A 22165-nucleotide genomic window follows, 5' to 3' on the forward strand; every position below is an offset into this window, starting at 1 on the left:
TGATGAATTGTTCCTGTTATGAGTAGAAAGTGTCCTTTTCTATCTTTTCTGAATGATTTTAGTTTGAAATCAATTTTGTTAGATATTAGGATAGCCACACTTGCTTGTTTCTTAGGTCCGTTTGATTGGAAAACCTCTTCCCAACCCTTTATTCTGAGATAGTGTCTGTCTTTTAGGTTGAGATGTCTTTCTAGTAAATAGCAGAATGTTGATCCTGTATTCATATCCATTTTCTTATCCTGTGCCTTTTTATAAGTGAATTGAGTTCATTGATATTGTGATATTAATGACCAGGGGTTGTTAGCTACATTTATTATTTTTTGGTGGTAGTGTTTGTGTGTTTCCCTTCTTTGAGTTGGGCTGGTGGAGGGTTGTCAGATGTCTGTACTATTGTGGATCTTGGTGGATTCCTTCGGTTGTTTTCCTTCTAGTACTTTCTGTAAGGCTGGGTTTGTGGATATGTGTTTTTTAAATCTGTTTTTGTTATGGAATATCTTGTTTCCTCCATTGATGGTGAAAGAAATCATTTGTTGGGTATAGTAGTCTGGCCTTGCATCCATGGTCTCTTAGTGTCTGCAGCAAAACTATTCAAGACCTTCTGGCTTTCATGGTTTCTATTGAGAAGTCAGGTGTAATTCTGATAGGTTTTTCAAGTAACATATGTTACTTGACCTTTTTCCCTTGCAGCTCTTAATATTCTTTCTTCATTCTGTATGTTTTGTGTTTTTTGTTTTATGGTGAGGGGATGGGTTTTTTTTGATCCAGTTTATTTGGTGTTTTGTATGCTTCTTGTACTTTCATATGAGTATACTTCTTTAGGTTTGGAAAATTTTCTTCTATAACTTTGTTGAATATATTTTCAGGGCCTTATAGCTGTAATTCTTCTCCTTCTTCTACACCTATTATTCTTATGCTTGGTCTTTTCATTGTGTCCCAGATTTCCTGGATGTTTTGTTTTAAGAATTTGTTGGATTTGCTGTTTTCTTTGATCAATGCATCTATTTCCTATATAATATCTTCAGTGCTTGAGATTCTTCCATCTCTTGTATTCTGTTGGTTATACTTGTCTCTGCACTTCCTGTTCTTTTACCCAGACTTTCAATATCCAGCACCCCTTGGTTTGTCTTTTCTTTATCACCTCCATTTCAATCTTCAAGTCTTGAACTATTTCCTTTACTTGCTTGTTTGCTTCTTTGGGGTTTTCTTTGGTATCTTTGAGTGATTAATTTCTTCCAACTTTTTGTCTTCTCTTCCATTTCTTTTTTAAATTTATTCATTTATTAAAAATTTCCACCTCCTCCCATTTCCCTTCCCCTTCCCCCAGTCCCCCTGCCCCTCTCTCTCCAGTCCTAAGAGAAGTCAGAGTACCCTGCTCTGTGGGAAGTCCAAGGCTCTTCCCCCTCCATCTAGGTCTAGGAAGGTATGCATCCAAACAGACTGTGTTCCCAAAAAGCCAGTACATGCAGTAGATCCTTTAAAGGAGTTTTTATTTCCTGTTTAAAGGTCTCCATCATTTTCATAGGATTACATTTAAATTTGATTTCTTCTACTTCTTCTGGGTTAGGGTGTTCAAGTCTTCCTGCTGCATGTTTGATGGATTATCTCATGTTATCACTTTGCTTTTCAGGATGTTGGGGGAATTCTTGCATTGGTGCCTGGCCATCTCTTCCTTCAAGTGAGGCCAGGAGAGTCTTGGTGTCTTGGTCCAATCTTTTCTGTGGCTAACTGTTTACTTGGGAGTTTTTCTTGGTCTGCCCACTCTTAGGTCCCCTTAGTACTGGAGCTTGTTCTCAGATTTACCCACCCCCCCCACACACACACCCTAAAGCTGGCTGTGCTGGTGCATCTAAGGACACCACAGTTGAAAATGAGTGCTTGGGGGCCACTCAATTACAACTCTGAATGAATCTCTTCAGTATAGGAGCAGGACCTCATGGTGGGCTCTAATGGCCTTGCAGAAAAAAGGACAGGCTTGGGGGACAGGGTGGTGTGGTCCAAAGAAGCCCATCAGCAGAATTACTCACCAATGGCTCCCTAGCCCCCCAGCCCCGAAGAATGCTGAGTTGCGGGATCCTAGGATGCCACAGATAGAAAAAAGTACTTGGGGGGCAATATAGGATGGGGTGAATAAAGAAAACAAGTAGCCAGGGAATTGGAGGGGGCCTGGACTCCACTCCCCGAGACTGTCCAGCTGGGTGGCCACTCACTCACCACTCCAGATGGATCTCCCTCATCATTCCATTTTCAAATTTTCTAGCATATCATATAGAGACCCAAATTCCTCAAATGAAGTGGTTTTTCTCCTTTTCTAATGTAGGAAAAACTCTCTTTTTAAACTAACTCATCACTTAAAAAAATTTCCAATTGTCTTAGCAAATTGACCAACAAAGTTAATGAAGATTTGAGGCTTATTGCTTCTGTGTAGAACAGCAAAAGCCTTACTGGATTTCAAGGTAGCAGCCCAAGAGGGGGTTCAGGGAGACCCTACAGCTCACAGTGGAAATAGAGAGAGAACAACTGATTGAATACACATAGGGGGATGTTTGGAAAAAACACTTGTTTTGGGGGGCTGTTTCAAAGCTACAATAGAAAAATTCCAAACTCACTCAAAGGCTTGTGGAAAAAAGAAAATAAAGCCTAGTCAGATGGGTCAGGTGCACCATGTGTAGCTCCAGCGGGAGCCTCACATTCAGCTCTGGCCTGTTAATGTGGCTCATTCATGCATTCTTACATGAAATATTGGATGCCAAATGTAGTACAAACAATAAAAACCCAGAGACAGATATTGGGGTTCATGCTAATGATCAGAAAGGCAAAACAGCCAAGCCACTAGAGAATTCTTACCTCTACCAAGACTGGGAAACTTCAGACAGAGGCCTGAGTCTCTGTTTCTTAGTGTTTGTATTCCCCTTTTGCGCTGATATTAAAGGCATGTGACTCCATAGTACTGGAATTAAAAATATTAGCCACCATACTTGGACCTGTTTCTGCACTGATCTTGTGTAGAAGTGGGTGGCCTTTAACTCACAGAGTTTCGTCTGTCTCTGTCTCTCAAATCCTGGGATTAAAGATGTGTAACAACACTGCTTGATCTCTAGTGGCTTAATTTAACCTTCTGAACTATAAGTCTGCTTTCTTTACTAAAACATATGTATAATATCACTATATATTAAAGTGAAAAAATCCTTACTTATTTCTATACTATAAACAAAATATAAAATTTCTATGGTCCTTTTATTAAATGTTGACTCACTTAAAATATAGAATGCTAATTTAACAATTTCTTTACTATGTTTGATGACCTTAGATGACTCTAATTCACTTAATACTGTAGCACTTGATGACTTATCATTGGGTTACTATATCACTTAAGTTTCATAGCAAATATCAAACAAAATTCCTCCCTTTACTTAATATTTCTAATGTAAAACCATGTATATTATTCAAGCTTCATGCACATAAGTATACACAAAAATCACCATACTTACATACATACACATATAGACACACACACAATACATGACTATGATCAACTTTTTACTTAAGAATTTTTATGATGAGGGTAAATGTTTTGCAATTTGGAAAAAGTACTTACAAAAATAATTTAAATTAGCAAATATTCCTGTAAAGTGATGAATAACGAACTTTAGGCTATAGTATAATTATAATTATTAATTTCCCATTCATTTTATTACAAAAATTGTTAATATCTATAAGGTCAAAGGGTGTCCTTTTCCATAAGCAGGTGTTTTATTAGTGAATTGCATAGTATGCACAAACTAAAAACTCATTTTGAAAATCATTTCCAGTAAATAATTATAAACAAATTAACAGACACTTAATAAGAGCTTTGGTTGCATGTGTGATGGATAATTTCCCTTGTGTGATCTTAGTAAGTTGATAAACTTGTCCATGCTCCTGGTTCTCCAGGCCCCTATCTGTAAAGTACCAAGACTAGATTAGACCATCTGTGAAGTACTTTACCAGTGCTAAGGCTTGTTGTAAATAAAGATAGACGATAGAATAAAAGGTAAGTTGGCTATGTTGTTGGGGTGATGCTGTTTTCAATAAGTTAAGATGACTAAGTATAAGCCAAGAACTTTTCAACTGTACTACAAATTTCCATTATCTTAGATATCCTAACTAAAATAACTATTACAGAATGTATTTTAAATACTTGACTAAGGATAATTGAAAATGTCACCTACCTTCTCTCTTACTCTCTCATTCCATAAGTCCTTAGCTCTGTCCAACTGAAGTGGCAAATAGGAAGAGGAAATTTATTCAGATATATATGTCCCAAGGAAGTGACTGGAATGAAAAATTATGATTATGCTGTTCTAGCCCTTTGTGTTTTCTGTAAATAAAAATGAAGCTATATATCTATTTCAAGACAGACCAAAAACCATAAAACTGCACTGCCAAATTATTTGAAGAATAAATTTGGGTGAGTTGACTTCAAAAGATTGAATAACAGACTAGTTAGTTAAATTTGAAGAGAAGCATATGCTGAGGTTTTTATCTAGAGCTTGAGGAGCTAAAAGTATCACAATTTGTCCAAATTGGAATTTATTGAGCACAATCTTGAAGCATGTGCAATAGAAAGAGTACAAAAGACTCTAAAAAGGCTAAGTAATATTTTGGCCCATGACGTTTGTTTTATATTCAGAATATATTTATTAGTCCTCTGAATTAATAAATAATCTAAGCTGTTTTCTCTTATGGGATTTGCAAATAATTGTACATAGAACACTCAAAGTACTCCATGTTAAATTTTCTGTATGATATTTGGAAAGATTAGCTAACTTATTTGATGAAATAAATGATTCTTATACATTCCTTGATAGTTTGAATGTTGTTTAAGATCTTTCCAAATTTTTATGTAACCTTTGCTTGCTAACACCTCTTGATACATACTGCCTGGTTTATAACTGCCTTGTTCTCTTATGGGAAAGTCCCTTCAAAAAAACTTTCCTTACCCACTGTTTTTTATTTTTATTTTTATTACTTTATAAATAATACTATTCACATTTTCCACTTCTTCCCCTTCTCACACTCCCCTTTCACTCCACCTCTCTCCTGCCCCCTCTCCCCATTCAGTTCTAAAAGAGACCAGGGTACCCTGCACTGTGGGAGTTCAAGGCCCTCCCCACTTCATCCAGGCTTAGGAAGGTATGCATCCAAATAGAATAGGATCTCAAAAAGCCAGTACATGCAGAAGAGACAAATCCCAGTGCCATTATCATTGACTTCTCAGTCTGCCCCAATTGGCATCCACATTCAGAGGGTCCAGTTTGGTCACATGCTCATTCAGTCACAAACCAGCTGGATTTGGTGAGCTCCCATTAGCTCAGGAGCACTGTCTCAGCTGATGGAGCAACCCCTCATGGTACTGACTTCCTTGCTCATATTCTCCATCCTTCTGCTTTTCACCTGGACCTTGGGAGCTCAGTCCAGTGACCTGATGTGGGTATCTGTTTCTATTTCTATCTGTCTCCTGATGAAGGTTCTATTGTGATAGTCAAGATAGTTATCAGGGTGACTAAGGGACAAGACCAGTTCAGGCACCCTTTCCTCCACTGCCCAGGGTCCTAGCTGGGGTCATCACTGCGGACACCTGGAAATCCCTCTAGAGCCAAGCTTCTTGCCAACCCCAAAATGACTCCCTTAATTAAGATATCCTCTTCCCTTTTCCCATATCCATCCTTACTCTATCTAAACCATCCCACTCCCACAAGCTCTCCCGAACCCTCCCCTTCTCCCTTCTTTCTCCCCTCTCCCTAACTCCCACCCCAACCCCATGCTCCCAACTTTTGCCCAGCAATCTTCTCTGCTTCCTATTTTTAGAAGAATCTATATAAGTATTTCTTTGGGTTTACCTTATTATTTAGCTTCTCTAAATAGAATCGTGAACTATAGTCCATTGTTTATGACTAGAACACACTAATGAGTAGGTACATACCATATTCATATTTTTGTGTCTGTGTTACCTCACTCAGGATAGTGTTCTCTATTTCTATCCATTTGCATGCAAAATTCAGGATGTCATTGATTTTTACCACTGAGTAGTACTATAATATGCAGATGTACCACACTTTCATTATCCATTTATCCACTGGGGGGCATCTAGGTTGTTTCCAGGTTGTGGCTATTATAAGGGCTATGTTTTGAACATAGTTGAACAAATGATTTTATAGTATGATTGGGAATCTCTTGGGTATAGTCCCAAGAGTGGTATTGCTAGATCTTGAGGTAGGCTGACTCCCAATTTTCTGAGAAACTGCCACACTGATTTCCAAAGTGGTTGCACAAGTTTGCATTCCCACCAGCAATGAATGAGTGTTCCCCTTATTCCACACCCTCTCCAAGATAGGCTATCATTGGTGTTTCTGATTTTATCCATTCTGACAGGTGTAAGATGGTATCTTAAAGTTGTCTTGATTTGCATTTCCCTGATACCTAAGGAAGTTGAACATGTCCTTAGGTGTCTTTTGACCATTTGGAATTCTTCTGTTGAAAAGTCTCTGTTTAGTTTTAATTGGGTCATTTAGAGATTTAATGTATAGTTTCTTGAGTTCTTTATATATTTGGAGATCAGACCTTTGTCTGATGTGGGGTTTGTGAAGATCTTCTCTCATTCAGTAGGTTGTGTTTTTGACTTAGTGACTGTGTGCTTTGCTTTACAGAAATTTCTCAGCTTCAGGAAGTCCCATTTATTCATTGTTGCTCTTATTGAATTGCAGACTACTTCCCATTTTCTCTTCTATCATGTTTACTGTGTTCATATTTATATTGAGGTCTCTAATTCATTTGGACTTGACTTTTGTACATGGTGATAGATATGGCTCTATTTTCATTCTTCTACAGGTTGACATCCAGTTATGACATCACAATTTGTTAAAGATACTTTTTTCAATGCAAAAATTTAACCTTTTTGGCAAAAAACAAGGGGTCATAGGTTTGAGGATTAATATCCAGGTCTTAAATTTGATTCCATTGGTCAACATCTCTATTTATATGCAAACACCAAGCATTTTCATTAATGTGGCTCTGTAATAGAGTTTGATGTCAGGGATGGCAATGCCTCCAGATGTTTCTTTATTGTATAGGATTGTTTTAGCTATCTTGGGTTTTTTGTTTTTCCATATAAAGTTGATTATTGTTCTCTCAAGGTCTATGAAGAATTTTGATGACATTTTGATGGGGATTGCATTGAATCTTTGGTAGTGTTTCCATTTTTCTATGTTGATCCTACCAATACAAGAGAATGGGAGATCGTTCCATTTTCTGTTATCCTCTTCAATTTTTTTCTTCAAAGACTTAAAGTTCTTGTCAAATAAACCTTTCGCTCCCTTGGTTAGTGATACCCCAAGATACTTTATGCTATTTGTAGCTATTGTGAAAGATGATGTTTCTCTGATTTTCCTCTCAGCTTCTTTGTTCTTTGTGTATAGATGGGATACTGATTTTTTTGAGTTAATTTTGTATCCTGCCATATCACTGAAGGTATTTATCAGCTTTAGGGGTTCTCTGGTAAAGTTTCTGGGGTCACTTATTTACACTATGATATCATCTGCAAATAACAAAAGTTTGACTTCTTTCTTTCCAATTCAAATCCCCTTGATCTCCTTATGTTGTCTTATTTCCTTTGCTAGAACTTCAAGCACTATATTGAAGAGATATGAAGAGAGTGGACAGCCTTGTCTTATTCCTGATTTTATTGGAATGGCTTTGAGTTTCTCTCCAGTTAATTTGATGTTAGCTGTCAGCTTGCTCTATATTACTTTTATTACATTTAGATATGGTCCTTGTATCCCTAATCTCTCCAAGACCTTTATCATAAAGGATTGTTGAATTTTGTCAAATGCTTTTTTGACATCTAATGAAATGATCATAAAGTTTTTTTTTTCTTTCAGTTTATTTATATGATGGATAACATTGACAGATTTTCTTATGTCCTGAATCTCTGGAATGAAGCCTAATTTTGTATAATGGATGATTTTTTGATGTGTTCTTGGATTCAGTTTGCCAGTATTTTAATGAGAATTTTTGCATCGATGTTCATGAGTGAGATTGCTCTGTATATCTCTGTCTTCCATGAGTCTTTATGTGGTTTGGGTATCAGGGTACCTGTGACTTCATAAAAAGAGTTTGACAATGACTCTTCTGTTTCTATGATGTGAAACACATTAAGGAGTATAGGTATTAGCTCTTCTTGGAAGTTCTAGTAGAATTCTTCACTAAAACCATCTGGTCCTTTTGGTGGTTTTTTGGTTGGGAGATTTTATATGACAGCTTCTATTTCCTCATGACTTATAAGTCTATTTATATTGTTCACCTGGTCTTAATTTAATTTTGGTATATGGTACTTATCTAAAAAATGTCCATGTCTTTAACATTTTCCAAATTTGTGGATTATAGGCTTTTGCAATAAGACCTCTGAATTTCTTCAGTGTCTCTTGTTATGTCCTCTTTTTTCCTTTCTGATCTTGTTAATTTGGGTGTTCTCTCCCTGCTTTTTCATTAGTGCAGATAGGGGTTTGCCAATCTTGTTGATTTTCTCAAAGAACCAGCTCTTTGTTTTACTGATTCTTTGGATTTTTTTGTGTGTTTATATTTTGTTGATTTCTGTCCCCAGTTTGATTATTTCCAGTCTTCTACTCCACTTCGGTGATTCTGCTGCTTCTTCTTTTTTGTGGTTTTAGGTGTGCTGTTAATTTTCTAATGTGAGCTTTCTCTGTTTTCTTTATGTGGGCACTTAGTGCTATGAACTTTCCTCTTAGCATTGCTTTCATAGTGTCCCATAGGTTTGGTATGTTGTGCCTTCATTTTCGTTGAATTCAAGGAAGGCTTTGATTTCTTTCTCTATTTCTTCCTTGATCCAGGAGTGGTTCAGTAGTTTACTGTTCAGTTTCCCTGAGTTTTAGACTTTCTGGGGGTGGAGTTGTTGTTAAATGCTACCTTTACTCCATGCTGATCCAATGAGACACAGGTGATAACTCCTTTTTCTGTATCCGTGAATGCTTGCTTTGTTACCGAGTATGTGATCAGTTTTCAAGACGGTTCCATGAGATGCTGAGAAGAAGGGGTTTTTTGTGGAATGTTCTATAGATGTCTGTTAAATCCATTTTATTCATTACTTCTTTTAGTTCCCTTATTTCTCCATGAAATTTTTGTCTAGTTGACCTTTCCATTTGGTAAGAGAGGAGTAGTGAAATCTCCTACTATTAGTGAGAGGAGTTTGATGTGTGATTTGAGTTCTAGTAATGTTTCTTTTACATATATGGGTGCTTTTGTATTGGGGGCATAGATATTTGGGATTGAGACTTCATCATGATGAATTGTTCCTGTTATGAGTATAAAGTGTCTGTCTCTATCCCTTCTGGTTGATTTTAGTTTGAAATCAATTTTTTTAGACATTAGGATAGCCATACCCTCTTGTTTCTTGGGTCAGTTTGCTTGGAAAACCTCTTCCCAACCCTTTACTCTGAGGTAGTGTCTGTCTTTGAGGTTAAGGTCTGTTTCTTGTAAACAGCAGAATGTTGGATCCTGTTTTTGTATCATTTTTCTTAACGTGTGGCTTTTTATAGCTGAATTGAGTCCATTGATATTAATCTATGTTAATGACTAGTGATTGTTAACTCCGGTTATATTTTTGGTGGTAGTTTTTGCGTGTTTCCGTTCTTTGAGTTGTGTTGGTAGATTGTCAGATATCTGTGCTATTGCGGGTGTTGTTGGCTTCCTTGTGTTGTGGCTTTTCTTCTAGTATTTTCTGTAAGGCTGGGTTTGTGAATATGTGTTGTTTAAATCTGTTTTTGTCATGTAATATCTTGTTTTCTCCATTGATGGTGAAAGAAAGCTTTTCTGGGTATAGTGGTCTGGCCTTGCATCCATGGTCTCTTAGTGTCTGCAGCACATCTATCCAGGACCTTCTGGCTTTCATGGTTTTTATTGAGAAGTCAGGTGATATTCTGATAGGTTTACCTTTATACATTACTTGACCTTTTTCCTTTGTAGCTCTTAATATTCTTTCTTTATTCTGTATGTTTTGTGTTTTGATTATTATATGGTGAGATGATGGTTTTTTTTCTTTTTGTTCCAGTGTATTTGATGTTCTGTATGCTTCTTGTACCATCATAGGAATATTCCTTTTTTGGTTGGGATAGTTTTCTTCTGTAATTTTGTTGAATATAATTTCTGAGCTTTGAACTGTAATTCTCCTTCTTCTACCCCTATTATTCTTAGGTTTGGTCTTTTCATGGGGTCCCAGATTTCCTGCATGTTTTGTGTTAAGAATATGTTGGATTTGCTGTTTTCTTTGACCAGTGCATCTATTCCCTCTATTGTATCCTCAGTGCCTGAGATTCTTTCTTCTATCTCTTACATTCTGTTGGTTATACTTGTCTCTGTACTTTCTGTTCTTTTACCCAGATTTTCCATATCTAGCCATCCCTTTATTATGTCCATTTTGGTCTTTAGTCTTGAACTGTTTCCTTTACCTGTTTGATAGCTTTTTTTTATTTTTGTGGGTATCTTTGAGTGATTTATTAATTTCTTCTAACTTTTTGTTTGTCTTGTCTTCCATTTCTTTAAAGGTGTTTTTCACTTCCTGTTTAAGGGTCTCCATCATTTTAATAAGGTTAAGTTTAAAGTCAATTTCGTCTACTTCTTCTGGGTTATGGTATTCAAGTCTTGTTGTGTGTTTGCTGGATTCTGGTGTTGTCATGTTTGGTTTTCAGGATGTTGGAAAAGTCTTGCATTGGTGCCTGCCAATCTCTTCCTTCAATTGAGGCCAGGAGAGTCTTGGCATCTTGGTCTAACCTTTTCTGGGGCTGACTGTGTACTTGGGAGGTTTTCTTGGTCTGCCCTCTCTTGGGTTCCCTCAGCACTGGAGCAGGCTTTCAGAACCTATCTTCCGTGTAGCAAGTTGTGCTGGGGGTTCCAAGGAATCTGCAGATGAAAAGGAGTGCCTGGGGGCATGGTGGAATAGGGTAAAGAAGGCCAGCAGCTGGGAACACACTCAGCTGGATGGCCAGAAAATCTTAGGGAATTGGATAAGGCTTGGACTCAGTTCCTTGGGACCATCCAGCTGCTCGGGCACTCACTCACCTCTCTGGATCCACTCAGCAAATTAGCAGGACTCCTTGCAGACAGAAAGGACCTTGCAAACAGAAAGGCAGGCTTGAGAGGCAGGGTGGGGTGGTATGAAGAAGCCCCAATGGCACAAACACTCCCTGCTGACTCCTCAGACCTCTCTTCCCTGAAGCAGGCTGATTTGGAATATTCAAGGACCTCAGATATGAAAAGGAGTGCTTGGGAGCAGTAGGAAATGTGGTAAAGAAAGCCAGGATTCTGGAAGACACCCCTCTGTATGGCCAGAAAATCTTTGGGAATTAGAGGGTGCCTGGACTCAGATCCCCGGGACCATCCAGGCACCCTCTAATTCCCAAAGATTTTCCGGCCACCCACTCCCCTCTCTGGATCCTCTCAGCACAGGAGCAGAACCTCTTGCCTGGCTCCAAGGACATCACAGACAGCCCCACTGTTTTTCAATATGTTCCTCACATACATATTATTTCAGGGAAGTATTGGAATATTTTTGGATGCAGCTTGAAAAATATATCCAGATACAAAATATTTCACTGAAACTAGTTATATTATTAGCTATTACTTGAGACATTTTAAATTTTTATTATATTTATTTATATAATTGTGTGTGTTTGTGTTTATACATGTGGACATAAATATGGACATTTGTAAACAAACTGTAAAAATTGGTTCTTTTCACTTTGTGAGTCAAAAGGATATGAACTCAGGCTGTCAGGTTTGGTGGTAAAAACATTACTCACTATGAAATTAAAAAAATCAAAAAATTAAAAATCAAATAGAAACACATTTCTTAGCAAATTTGAATCAGGAATTTTCTTATTACTTCTGATAAATTATTTATTTTAACTAAATTGTTAGGCCAACTCAATTATGAACAAATTTTTATTCCAACAGCCTTAAATATTTTTATACAAATTAAACTCTTGACTACTTTATCATGGGTAGATTATTTCATGTACTTTTTTTTTTTGCAAAAACCTTTGTAATCAGTTTCTCATTAATATGAAATTGTATGGCATCCATTGCTTTGTCTGTTTGGGTTCTTTGGACATGTCCACAGAGACAATATTTCTGTCAGAATGATGTAATCATTGTCTCAAAATATGAAGCAATTAATGTCTCTATAGAGAATGATCTTTTTTTGATGTCTTATAATTTTATCTGTGGTATTTTCCTTATCCATGTAACAACCTATTGAGGTCTAAGTGCTTAATGTGAATGAATGTCTCATAATGTATTTGTCTCTGAGAAAGTAGAAAAGAAAATGAGAATGAAATGAGTCAAGAGGAACAAAATTCTAGTTTCTTTACTTCACATTTTTTTTTCCTGGTAACAAACAGATTTAAGTATTAAGTCTCACAATTAGCTTTTACAAAAAATAAATAAAATTTAGCCTTTGACATTCCACAACAAGGTTTTTATTTTGTCTTGATGGGAGTCTGAAACATGCAAGATTGCTTGGAGAAAGTGTCAAGAATGGATTATAATGAGTTAAACATATAAGCTTCTCCTATCTATATAAATACAATAATTCTTCTTTTCTTTTGCAGTTTCTTCTTTGTGGCATATGTGGAATACTGTGCGCCAAAAAAAAATCAGGACTTGTTGTAAGTTTTTGCCTTGTTTCTATCCTATATTTAAGGGTTTGAAATTCAAAACAGAAACTATAACTAGAGTACTTTTGTCTACTTAATGTTGCTAATTCAGGATTAAAGAGAAACTAAGAAGCAAATTTTGAGTTCAGTCTTTCAAAGAAAAATATCAAAATGTTAGAGATAAGTAAAACACCAGGCTGGACAGTGGTGGTGTGTGCTTTTAATCCTAGGATTTCGGAGGCAGAGGCAGGCAAATTTCTGTAAGTTCAAGGCCAGCCTGGTCTACAAGAGCTGGTTTCAGGACAGGCTCCAAATTTAAAGAGAAACCGTGTTTTAAATAAAAAAGTAAACAAAAAAACCACCAAAGTTCTTGAAAAACATCTTAGATATACTTTAAATACTTGAATATTTAAACTTTAATATTTGCTCTACATGAGAGTCTTTATATCTTTTCCTGTAGAGACACTCAAGAAATTACCTGGGTCCTTCATGGAGCAATAAACATAAAACCTATTCTGTGGAAAATTGACCTGATTAAATATAGATCTGGGGCTGAGGATTACTTACATTTTTTTTTTCTGTGAGGCTAATTTTGCAGAGCACCTAGAAAGAGGTGGTATTTGGTTGCAGTTTATTCTTTTAAAAGATATTTAATAAATTTTTACTACTGTGAATACATATATAATCATTTTTGGATGTCCTATTGTAGTATCAAAGGATTCTGGAATAGGCAACATACTCCCTGTTAATTCTGATATTGTCTGTGAGGAAGCCCTACATGCTGAAGTGAGGACTCAGTCCTTAGGACATTTTATCAGAGTTGAAAAGAAGGAAAAGGCATGATTTATTCTACTGGTACCATATAAAATACCATAAGCTTTTATTAATTGGCAAATTTAGTTACACAAGGGACCTGGAGAATGTTCTTTGAGCTCAAAAAAAAAGTTTTCCAATAGCAAGTCAGGTGTGGGGTCAGAGTAGTAGGTGTGTGTGGGACTTCCCAATCATCCTCATCTTCCATCTTTCTTTGTGATGATATCTACTCTGGAAAGGCAGATAAAACACTCCCTGTGGCATCCATGTGTAAACTAATTGTTATACATTGGAAGGAAATGGGACTGTTAGGGGAAGTATGTTTATATTTTTAGTTGGCAGCTATAATTCTTCTATTACTCTTTAAGTATGACCTTTATTCTTTACCCACTTTTAAACTATCAATACCAGTTATAGTTGTATTGGAACAGTTTGTTTAGAAAAAAGTAAAAGAAAGTAAAAATGAATGGAAAGGATGGGAAATCATTTAATATTGTATGTGAGTAAACACCAAAATATGTACTCAAGAAACTGTAAGGCAAGTGAGTATCATTTAAATTAGTATAAAAATGGTTAATTTTACTTGCTTTAAAATACACATTATAACTAAATAGAACAATTTTGTAAATTAGTAATCAATTTTCAACAATATATTCAATAAGATATACAAAGATTTTATTGTTTCATCATTGGGTTTTCAATCCTGATAAGTAACCTGTCATAAGCACAATAAGTAAGGCAGCATTAACTTGGAGAAATGAAGCAAATGACTGGACAAATAGAAATCTTTGCCTGTCAAAATTTTCTTAGTGCTGTTTCAAACATTCATGGCCTGGTCCTCTCCTAGTACTTTACTGAAGGATATAGATTGCAACACTATTTTGATAATTTTTCCTTTCTCTACTCCTAAATCAATGTACTCTCCTCCCTCTCTCTGATATTGACCATGCCATACTTACTATGTTAAACCTCATTGCAGTAAAGTGTATAAGAATTGCATAATTAGAAGGAATTGTGCAAATCCTTCTAATGAGAAAGGCAGCCTCACTTAGGGCCAGTACTCAAATATTACTTGTAGAGCACAACTAACTGTTGAAAGCAAACAATACCTTATAATGTAAAAAATACATTTTAAAATATGTTATAAAACTCTTTGTCCTAAAGAATTAACACAACAAATAATATCAATAATATCCAGGAAGGTCTTCTGAAAAAGTTAGGACTTTTTTTCTGCTAGCTGTCCAAGGACAAAGCAAAATTATTTTCAGGAAACTATAAATGTACTTTTTATGAAATGTGTGTGGTGTGTCCAAGGGTAAGAAAGCTTTGCTGAGAGTATAGTACAATTGTAGAGTACTTGCCTAGCATATCAGAGGTTCTGTTTGACCCTAAGAACTAGGAAGACAAGTGTAATTGACTGCTGTGCTCCAGAAAAGGAAATATGAATGGATAATAAGTAAGTATCATCCTCTAAAGATCCATTATATCCTATAGGGTAATTTAGACCAGTTTCCTAAAGCAAATACAGTTATTATGAGGTTCTTTAAAGAATCAACTAAATTTATTAGTATTCACAGGATGTTTCCTGCATAGAAAGCATATTACTTACTGCTACCAAAGGTCCTCCATAGATTGATTAAGTGTTTTAACTCTATGAATATGAGACCCGTATTGAACCAGTAGTAAGATCAAGAATAAAAGCCATATTCTATGTTTCTTAAAAACAATCAAACAACACGTTTGAAACAGAAGCTGTGTAATATTTGCTGTGGTGTCTCAGGGCAACAATAGATTTCACTGATTTTGAGTCAAACTATGGAAAGTTCCAAAGATGCTCATTTGTGGAAATACACAAAGATGATTTAACTAATTTCCCCAATTTCACCTAAGTTGAAGTTACCGATACTTGGAAACTTGAGGAGATTTCAGAACTAAACAGAATTTAAGTCAGAGAATCTGAACTCATCACCATTCATTTCTCAAAATTATATTAGTATTTCTTTCAGAAGACCTCTGGGAGGGATCACCAGGTGATGACTCTTCCTCAAAGGCATGCATATTAGAGACTGGCTTTATTTTCATCTGGATCTAGCCAAAAGATAAATTTAGTTTACTTCAGAGTTTCATAAAATATATACCATTGGTTTCATTTTAGAAGTTCTATGATGTACTTTCTCTGTAGTGAATCAGACTGAGTGAAGTCTTCACTGACTGGCACCTGTCACCTCCTTATAATCAAATAGAACACATCCTTTTCATTATAGGTTTACAATCCTTGGCCTGCAGCACCACAAGGCTCTATGTTCTGGACATCTCAACCTTATCAACTTTAACATCCTCTTTCTTCTTCTTCTCAGATGATCCTCTTTTCAGCTTGTTGTATCTGTGGGCTCATTGGTGGCATCCTGAATTTTCAGTTTCTTCGGGCAGTCACAAAGAAGACTTCATCATTGTACCCACTGCACCTCGCTTCCATGTCTCTGGCATGTATTGGCATCGGGGGATGTACTCTGTCTTCCTGGCTCACATGTCGTCTAGCCAGCTATGAGCAAAGGAGAATGTTCTCAGAAAGGGAACATTCCCTGCATCATTCTCATGAGATGGCTGAGAAAGTGAGTTTTGTCATTTTACCTCACAGTGCTGCCATGCAATGTACACAGTAATCTAGGAGAATCAATTTACCAGCTTAGATGGAAATTTGGGGATCACATTTTGTAAGTTTGACCCTGTTAGATTAAGAAAATGTTGTTTTAAAATTAGTTTCTTTCTGAAATTCATAAGCACAGCCCTATTTAGCACAATTTTGTAGCATCCATCTATTTCAAAACCATAGCTTCTGAAATAGCATTTCACAAACTATTAAGCACCTTACTGAGGAAAAACATACACTAAATACAGCCTCTGCTTAATAATGCCATCTTTAGAAATCACATGAATTCTCTTATCCAGTACATCCTTTGTGCTTATAGGTTGATGTGTTTGATTATGTAAATTGGATCCTCAAGCAGAAAAAAAGCTCTTTAATAAGGTGACATAAGCCTTGTCTATGAATGCAGATATTACAATACTTATAAAGCTTCATTGAGCTCTCATCTAAACTTCAAGCATATTTGGATAGCTTTATCTGTATTTTACACAATGCTGTTTGGATAATTGTATTATGAAGCCAATTCAAACAGAAAGTAATATTTGTTGCATTAAAAGGCAATTAGTATAGAAAGAGCTGTGTGTTCCAATTGCATTTGGTATACATTTCCAAACTCAGTTCCTGTTACTTCATCTATTGAGGAAGAGATAAACATCTGTAAAAATTAATTAACTAAATCAATGGGCAAATTATATTTTGATTTATTTCTTAAAAATAAAATTCTACAGTAATAGTATAAAAGAAATAGTAGTAATAGTTATGCGTATTTCTTTATAATTTTATTTTAAAGTTAATAAATATTTATTTTGTAGTTTATCTGGCTTCCTTTCATATCTTATCTATACATTAGGAGAAGCGATTCTCATTTGCTTTCCCAAGGAAGTAATTGTGGACATGTTTGTACATTTAAAATAAAAGATTTGACATTATATTAGAAAAATTGATGTCTTCATATAGGTAATTAAAATAGAAGATAAGAACATACTGTAATAGATTCTCCTTTATGCTCTATTTTTATGCTAATGTAATGCTAATTTTATGCTAACTCTTCTTTGTATATGTTTGTTTGATATTTATTGTATAATTGTTATATTTACATTAGAGATTGAGAGCTATTGAAATAACCGACTTGCCCAGCTGTCCAATGGTGCCCCTGACACCAGAGTTACCTACAAGGTATGCTGACTTCTAGGGAGTTACTATGTTGGGATGGTGCTACAGAAAGCACTGCCTTTATTAGAAAGCCGTGATGCCAGTAGATCAATCTGGACTGATGGTGTATGTTCCTCAAAGTATCCCTTTCAGAAGAGCTATTCTGAGGACCAGACATAACCTACATGGCAGAATCTTACAGCATCTAAGTTCATGGGGGATTTCAATTATTCATCCTGCCTCTAAACATTCAAGCACATCTCTGCTTGGATCAATCATAATTCTCTTTATTCTCTGCTGCATCACAATTCTGACTCAATTTCATCATTCACATATGAAACTTTTCTTTTTAATAATAAATGAGTCTGGATAAAGGTACACTGTGTATTTCTGTCATAATAATATTGAATGAACAGATAATCAAAGTTTAAAATTAATATAGTAAAATGTTTGTATATAAAGTTTCTATTGATAAAATAAGGTGATCTATTACATTTCTAGTTGTTAACAACAGTCAAGGCTCTGGGTTTGATTAAAGATCCTAACTGGAAATACAGAAAGTTACATTTTCAGTCCATTTGAAGGAAGTATTTTTTATAGATATCCTAGTCTTCTCAGCTAAATTAGAAGTATGATCTTATTAAATTGGAAAAGCCAATTTGCAAATGAAATGATGAGACTCATCATTTAAAACTAACTTCTCTATAGTTTCTCTCAATAATTTTACTGTATATGAGTCTGAGTGATTTTAGTTAAGAAAACTCTTGAATTTGTAAGATTTTAGAAAGCATTTTTCAAAAAACCTTACACTAAAAGATTGATACTATAGTTTTATGGCATTTTTTTCCTTTTCTGTTTTTCATTTGAACTCTTCTTAGAGAACGGAAATGACAGATGAAATTCTTATTTCTATGCCCTTACTATGAAGTTTGCTTTTTCAGCCATGCAGTGGTGGTGCACGTCTTTAATCCCAGCACTTGGGAGGCAGGGGCAGGCAGATCTCTGTGAGTTCAAGGCTAGCCTGGTCTACAAGAGCTAGCTCCAGGACAGGCACCAAAGCTACAAAGAAACCTTGTCTCAAAAAGCCAGCAAACAAACAAAAAACCCCAGAAGTTTGCTTTCTCTCCTAGCAGAATAAAAAAGAAAATGTGCTTCATTAAACTTTATAAGTTTGGGAATTGAGTTTGGTTAATCTTTCCATTAATCAGTTTTTTATCTTTATAAGCCTAACACCAGCCCAATGACCCTTACATTTCTATATCTGCTTTCATTGTGCCTTCCTTAGAAACCTTCCCAACAGAAACAAAATGGAAATGAGTATCAAGCAGAAGAATATGAAACCAGGAGTTTTCACTTGAAATGTTTTTGCTGTCCTTCAGAAAGTCAACTTGAAGTATAGAATCTTCAATCTTCAATAAAGGACAATTTTGCTTATATATATATATATAGCTAATTATATATAGATAATATATTATCTATAATACTATTATAAATGTTAATGGGACTCTGATCTCAAGACTTCTTTTCATATAATGAAGGACCTAATAGCTAATGAATAGGGGCTGGCAATGTGGCATAGTTGGTAGAGTGGTTACCTAGCAGCTCAAGCATCTTACTGACAGGCAAATGACACATGCCTGGGTTACTCCCACTCCAAATATGTGCATGAGGATTATAAATTTAAGGCCATTCCCCAGGTACATAGTAATTTCTTCAAAGTATTGGCTATATCAGACCTTGTCTAAAAATCAACCAACAAACCAACTTAACAAACAAACAAAAACAGTCAATAAGTTATATGAATTTAAATAACCTAAAATTTAAATATTTTCTATAATTGCAAATGAATCTCTCTATGTTACTATTTCATGTCTGTGTATTTACATCTTCACAAGCACATTTTTGTTATTTCTTAGTAACAAGAACATTAAAACATGCCCCACGTTTTCATTGTCCCCGTTGCTTTTTCTGTGTAAATGATGTCATTAAAAACAATTTCCTGTCTAGGCATGATGATTTACACCTAGAATATCAACATTCAGAAAACTGAGGCAGAAGGATTGCAAGTTTGAAACAACTCTGAGGTACACTCAAGTTTTACATCAGTCTGGGCCACATTTCTAAACCCTTTTCAAAACAAATATCTGTCTCACTGTGAATGTCTTTCAGTTTATAAACAAAAGGCTCCACAGTTTTTATTTTTTCTATAAACACCTGTAGAATATTTTGACATTTTGTTGATGTGATTGGCAGAGCAGCTGTGTTTTTGGCAAAACCTGGTCAATTAGGCATCTTCTTTCTGGGTTAGTTAATTCCAAAAGTGAGTTGAAGTAAAGAGGGGAAATATGGGCATGTGAAAAGATAGTGTATACCTTGTGTATATAATCCTGGGCTGTCACTTCAAAATTTTCATGTGATTTAAGACTCCACTAAATTTTATTTCCTAAATCACAACAACAGTATCAATCATCGTCCTTCCCCGCAAAATGCTCTTCAATGACTTGTAATCTCTGCTTTACTACTAAGCCTATCAATGTCTTACTCTGAGGTGAGTTTTAATTCGTTCATATTATTTTGCTAACAGGAAATGACAGAGAACATGAGCAATGGAGGACCACAGCCGATATTTAATGGAAGAGTACAATCAATGTTTTAAAGAAGTGAAAAATTTTCAGGTTGTTCATGAAGTAGGAGAGGTCGAAGTCTTGGGAGCTGCAGTTAAAACTTTTGTTGCATTTACAGTTATTTCTCCTGAGCATCCACTAAAATTATTCCTTCTCAATTTTGCCTCATATACCATCAGCCTTTTCTATAGGGTAAAAACTTTCCAGAAACATTGTAGATTTTAGTCTCTTCAGAAGTTGTTCTGAAAAAGACTCTTCCAGAAAACTAAATGAAACAGCTATGATAACTACTATACACAAACAGCTTTTGACTAGCATGAGCTTTTATGAATAATTCAAAAGTAAACACATAAAGAACTAACAATAACATATTGATGTCTTTGTTTTGAAAGACTACTGACTTCAATTATATTAAGAATCAAAGCCTCAGTAATGCCTTGTTGTAACATTGTAATTAATTTCAATTTGTGAATGAACTACATTTCATAGTTTATTTGTAAACTACAAAAGGTGCAGCATAAAAGGTGAAATTTTAGTGAAAGAATATTAATCTGTATGATATTTTTGCACTTTTGCACAAATTAAAATATTGTTCAAGACAAATAAGTATGTTTTCACCATACTGTATAGATTCATCTGCATGTTCATGAGATAACTTAAAAACAAAATATGTGTTATACATAGATGTAAATATACTGTAAATATAGAAAATACATGCAGCATATATTTATAGCTACATGAATGTAAATAGAAAATAGTAAATAAGTTGTGTGGGTATGAAGGTAGTCTATCAGTTATAGGAAGAACATCAATCAAAGATTTACAAGACTATAAGGTCACAGACTTAGTTTCTACTCTTTCTGTCCATTTTCTTCTTTTTGTTAAGTATATCGTATGTAGATAGAATTGTGGCTTACATTTATAGAGCTGAATGACTTGAATACTGAATCATAAATTACATAGTTATTGGGCATATTACTGTGATCATGGTGTTTATATAAAAGTAATTTTCAATATTTATTTATAAATATAACTTTAATCTTATATATCTATATTTATAAACAAAAGTTATTATTTAGGATTATTCTTGATATGTTAATTTCAAATAACATTCATCTGAATTTAATTATACAGAAGGAAAGATAATTTACTACCCTACAAGAAGTTACTACTAGATTTGTTATATTTTATTTAAGTTTCTTGTGTCCTTTGATGATTAATATAAAATAATACAGACTGGTCATATTTGGGCAGGTGTATATTGAAAGCATCTGATGGTATTCTCAGTATAAGAAAATTGAAAGATAAACTGACATTCATATAGCTAGATTCAAATCTTCTCTTCCACAATGGAACAATAAAATAACAACACAATATGTATAAATGAGTAAATAGCATGGATTTCAAGATGTTTCTGAAAATTAATTTCTGCCAACCTCCAAAGTAATATTTTAAAATAAGTAACACTTCAATATATATTTTTATTACTTGCCAAAACTAAATAAATTTTGACTCATTTTTATGAGTTATTCAATTGCAGGAAACTTCATACCTTTATTGCTCAGCATAAGAAAAGATTACAATCACAAGAAAGACAGGAGCTTTTATTGTGCTAACAAAACAGCAATAATGTGGTCTATGAGCCTTTGGCAAGGCTGTTGAATTTAACTCCTCAGAAAATTATGACTGAACAGAAATAGCTTCCCTCTACTTGTGTTTCGGTATAGTTTTGACTCTTCCCACAATTGTTTGGATACTTCATCTTCTGGTATATTGCAGAAAGTGTCCATAGAGTCAATCTTAAATAATGAATAAGTATCATAACTATTCATTTCATGCCACATATAGACCTATTTCTCACTAACTATCTAAACTGTAAAATGTGGAGATCTCATGTATTTTAACAAATTGAGGCAGGAGATAGCTTCATCTTTAAGTGAGAAACAACTGGCTCTAACTTTGGTAGCATTTCTCAGAATCAAAATACATCAATACATTTAATGTCATTTGAACTTATTTTTAAAAGCACATATTAAAAGATCAAAATGTGGTATCCCTGCTTTGAAACACAGTTAAGAAGAGATACAAAAGCCGGGCGGTGGTGGCGCACGCCTTTAATCCCAGCACTTCGGAGGCAGAGTCAGGTGGATCTCTGTGAGTTCGAGACCAGCCTGGTCTACAAGGGCTAGTTCCAGGACAGGCTCCAAAACCACAGAGAAACCCTG

At 35.1% G+C, this 22165-nt stretch overlaps 1 protein-coding gene across 7 annotated transcripts in view; it reads left to right on the forward strand.

Annotated features, from left to right (window-relative positions):
- The window catches only part of Tmem196 (transmembrane protein 196), a 140849-nt gene extending 118758 nt beyond the window's left edge, over positions 1 to 22091 (forward strand). For 3 of the 7 annotated variants that reach the window (XM_013346958.2, XM_026781698.1, XM_026781701.1), the window contains exons 2-5: positions 12660 to 12716; positions 15875 to 16129; positions 17267 to 17340; positions 18602 to 22091. In XM_013346958.2, coding sequence (XP_013202412.2) covers positions 12660 to 12716; positions 15875 to 16129; positions 17267 to 17340; positions 18602 to 18674 — 459 coding nt within the window. In that variant the 3' untranslated portion in view covers positions 18675 to 22091. The remainder of the gene's footprint in view (positions 1 to 12659; positions 12717 to 15874; positions 16130 to 17266; positions 17341 to 18601) is intronic. The other 4 variants (XM_026781713.1, XM_026781708.1, XM_026781714.1 and 1 more) reach the window with 4 other exon arrangements.
- The last annotated feature ends 74 nt before the right edge of the window (positions 22092 to 22165 follow it).

The sequence above is a fragment of the Microtus ochrogaster genome, chromosome 1 (assembly GCF_000317375.1).
Source record: "Microtus ochrogaster isolate Prairie Vole_2 chromosome 1, MicOch1.0, whole genome shotgun sequence".
Classification (NCBI taxonomy): Eukaryota; Metazoa; Chordata; class Mammalia; order Rodentia; family Cricetidae; genus Microtus; species Microtus ochrogaster.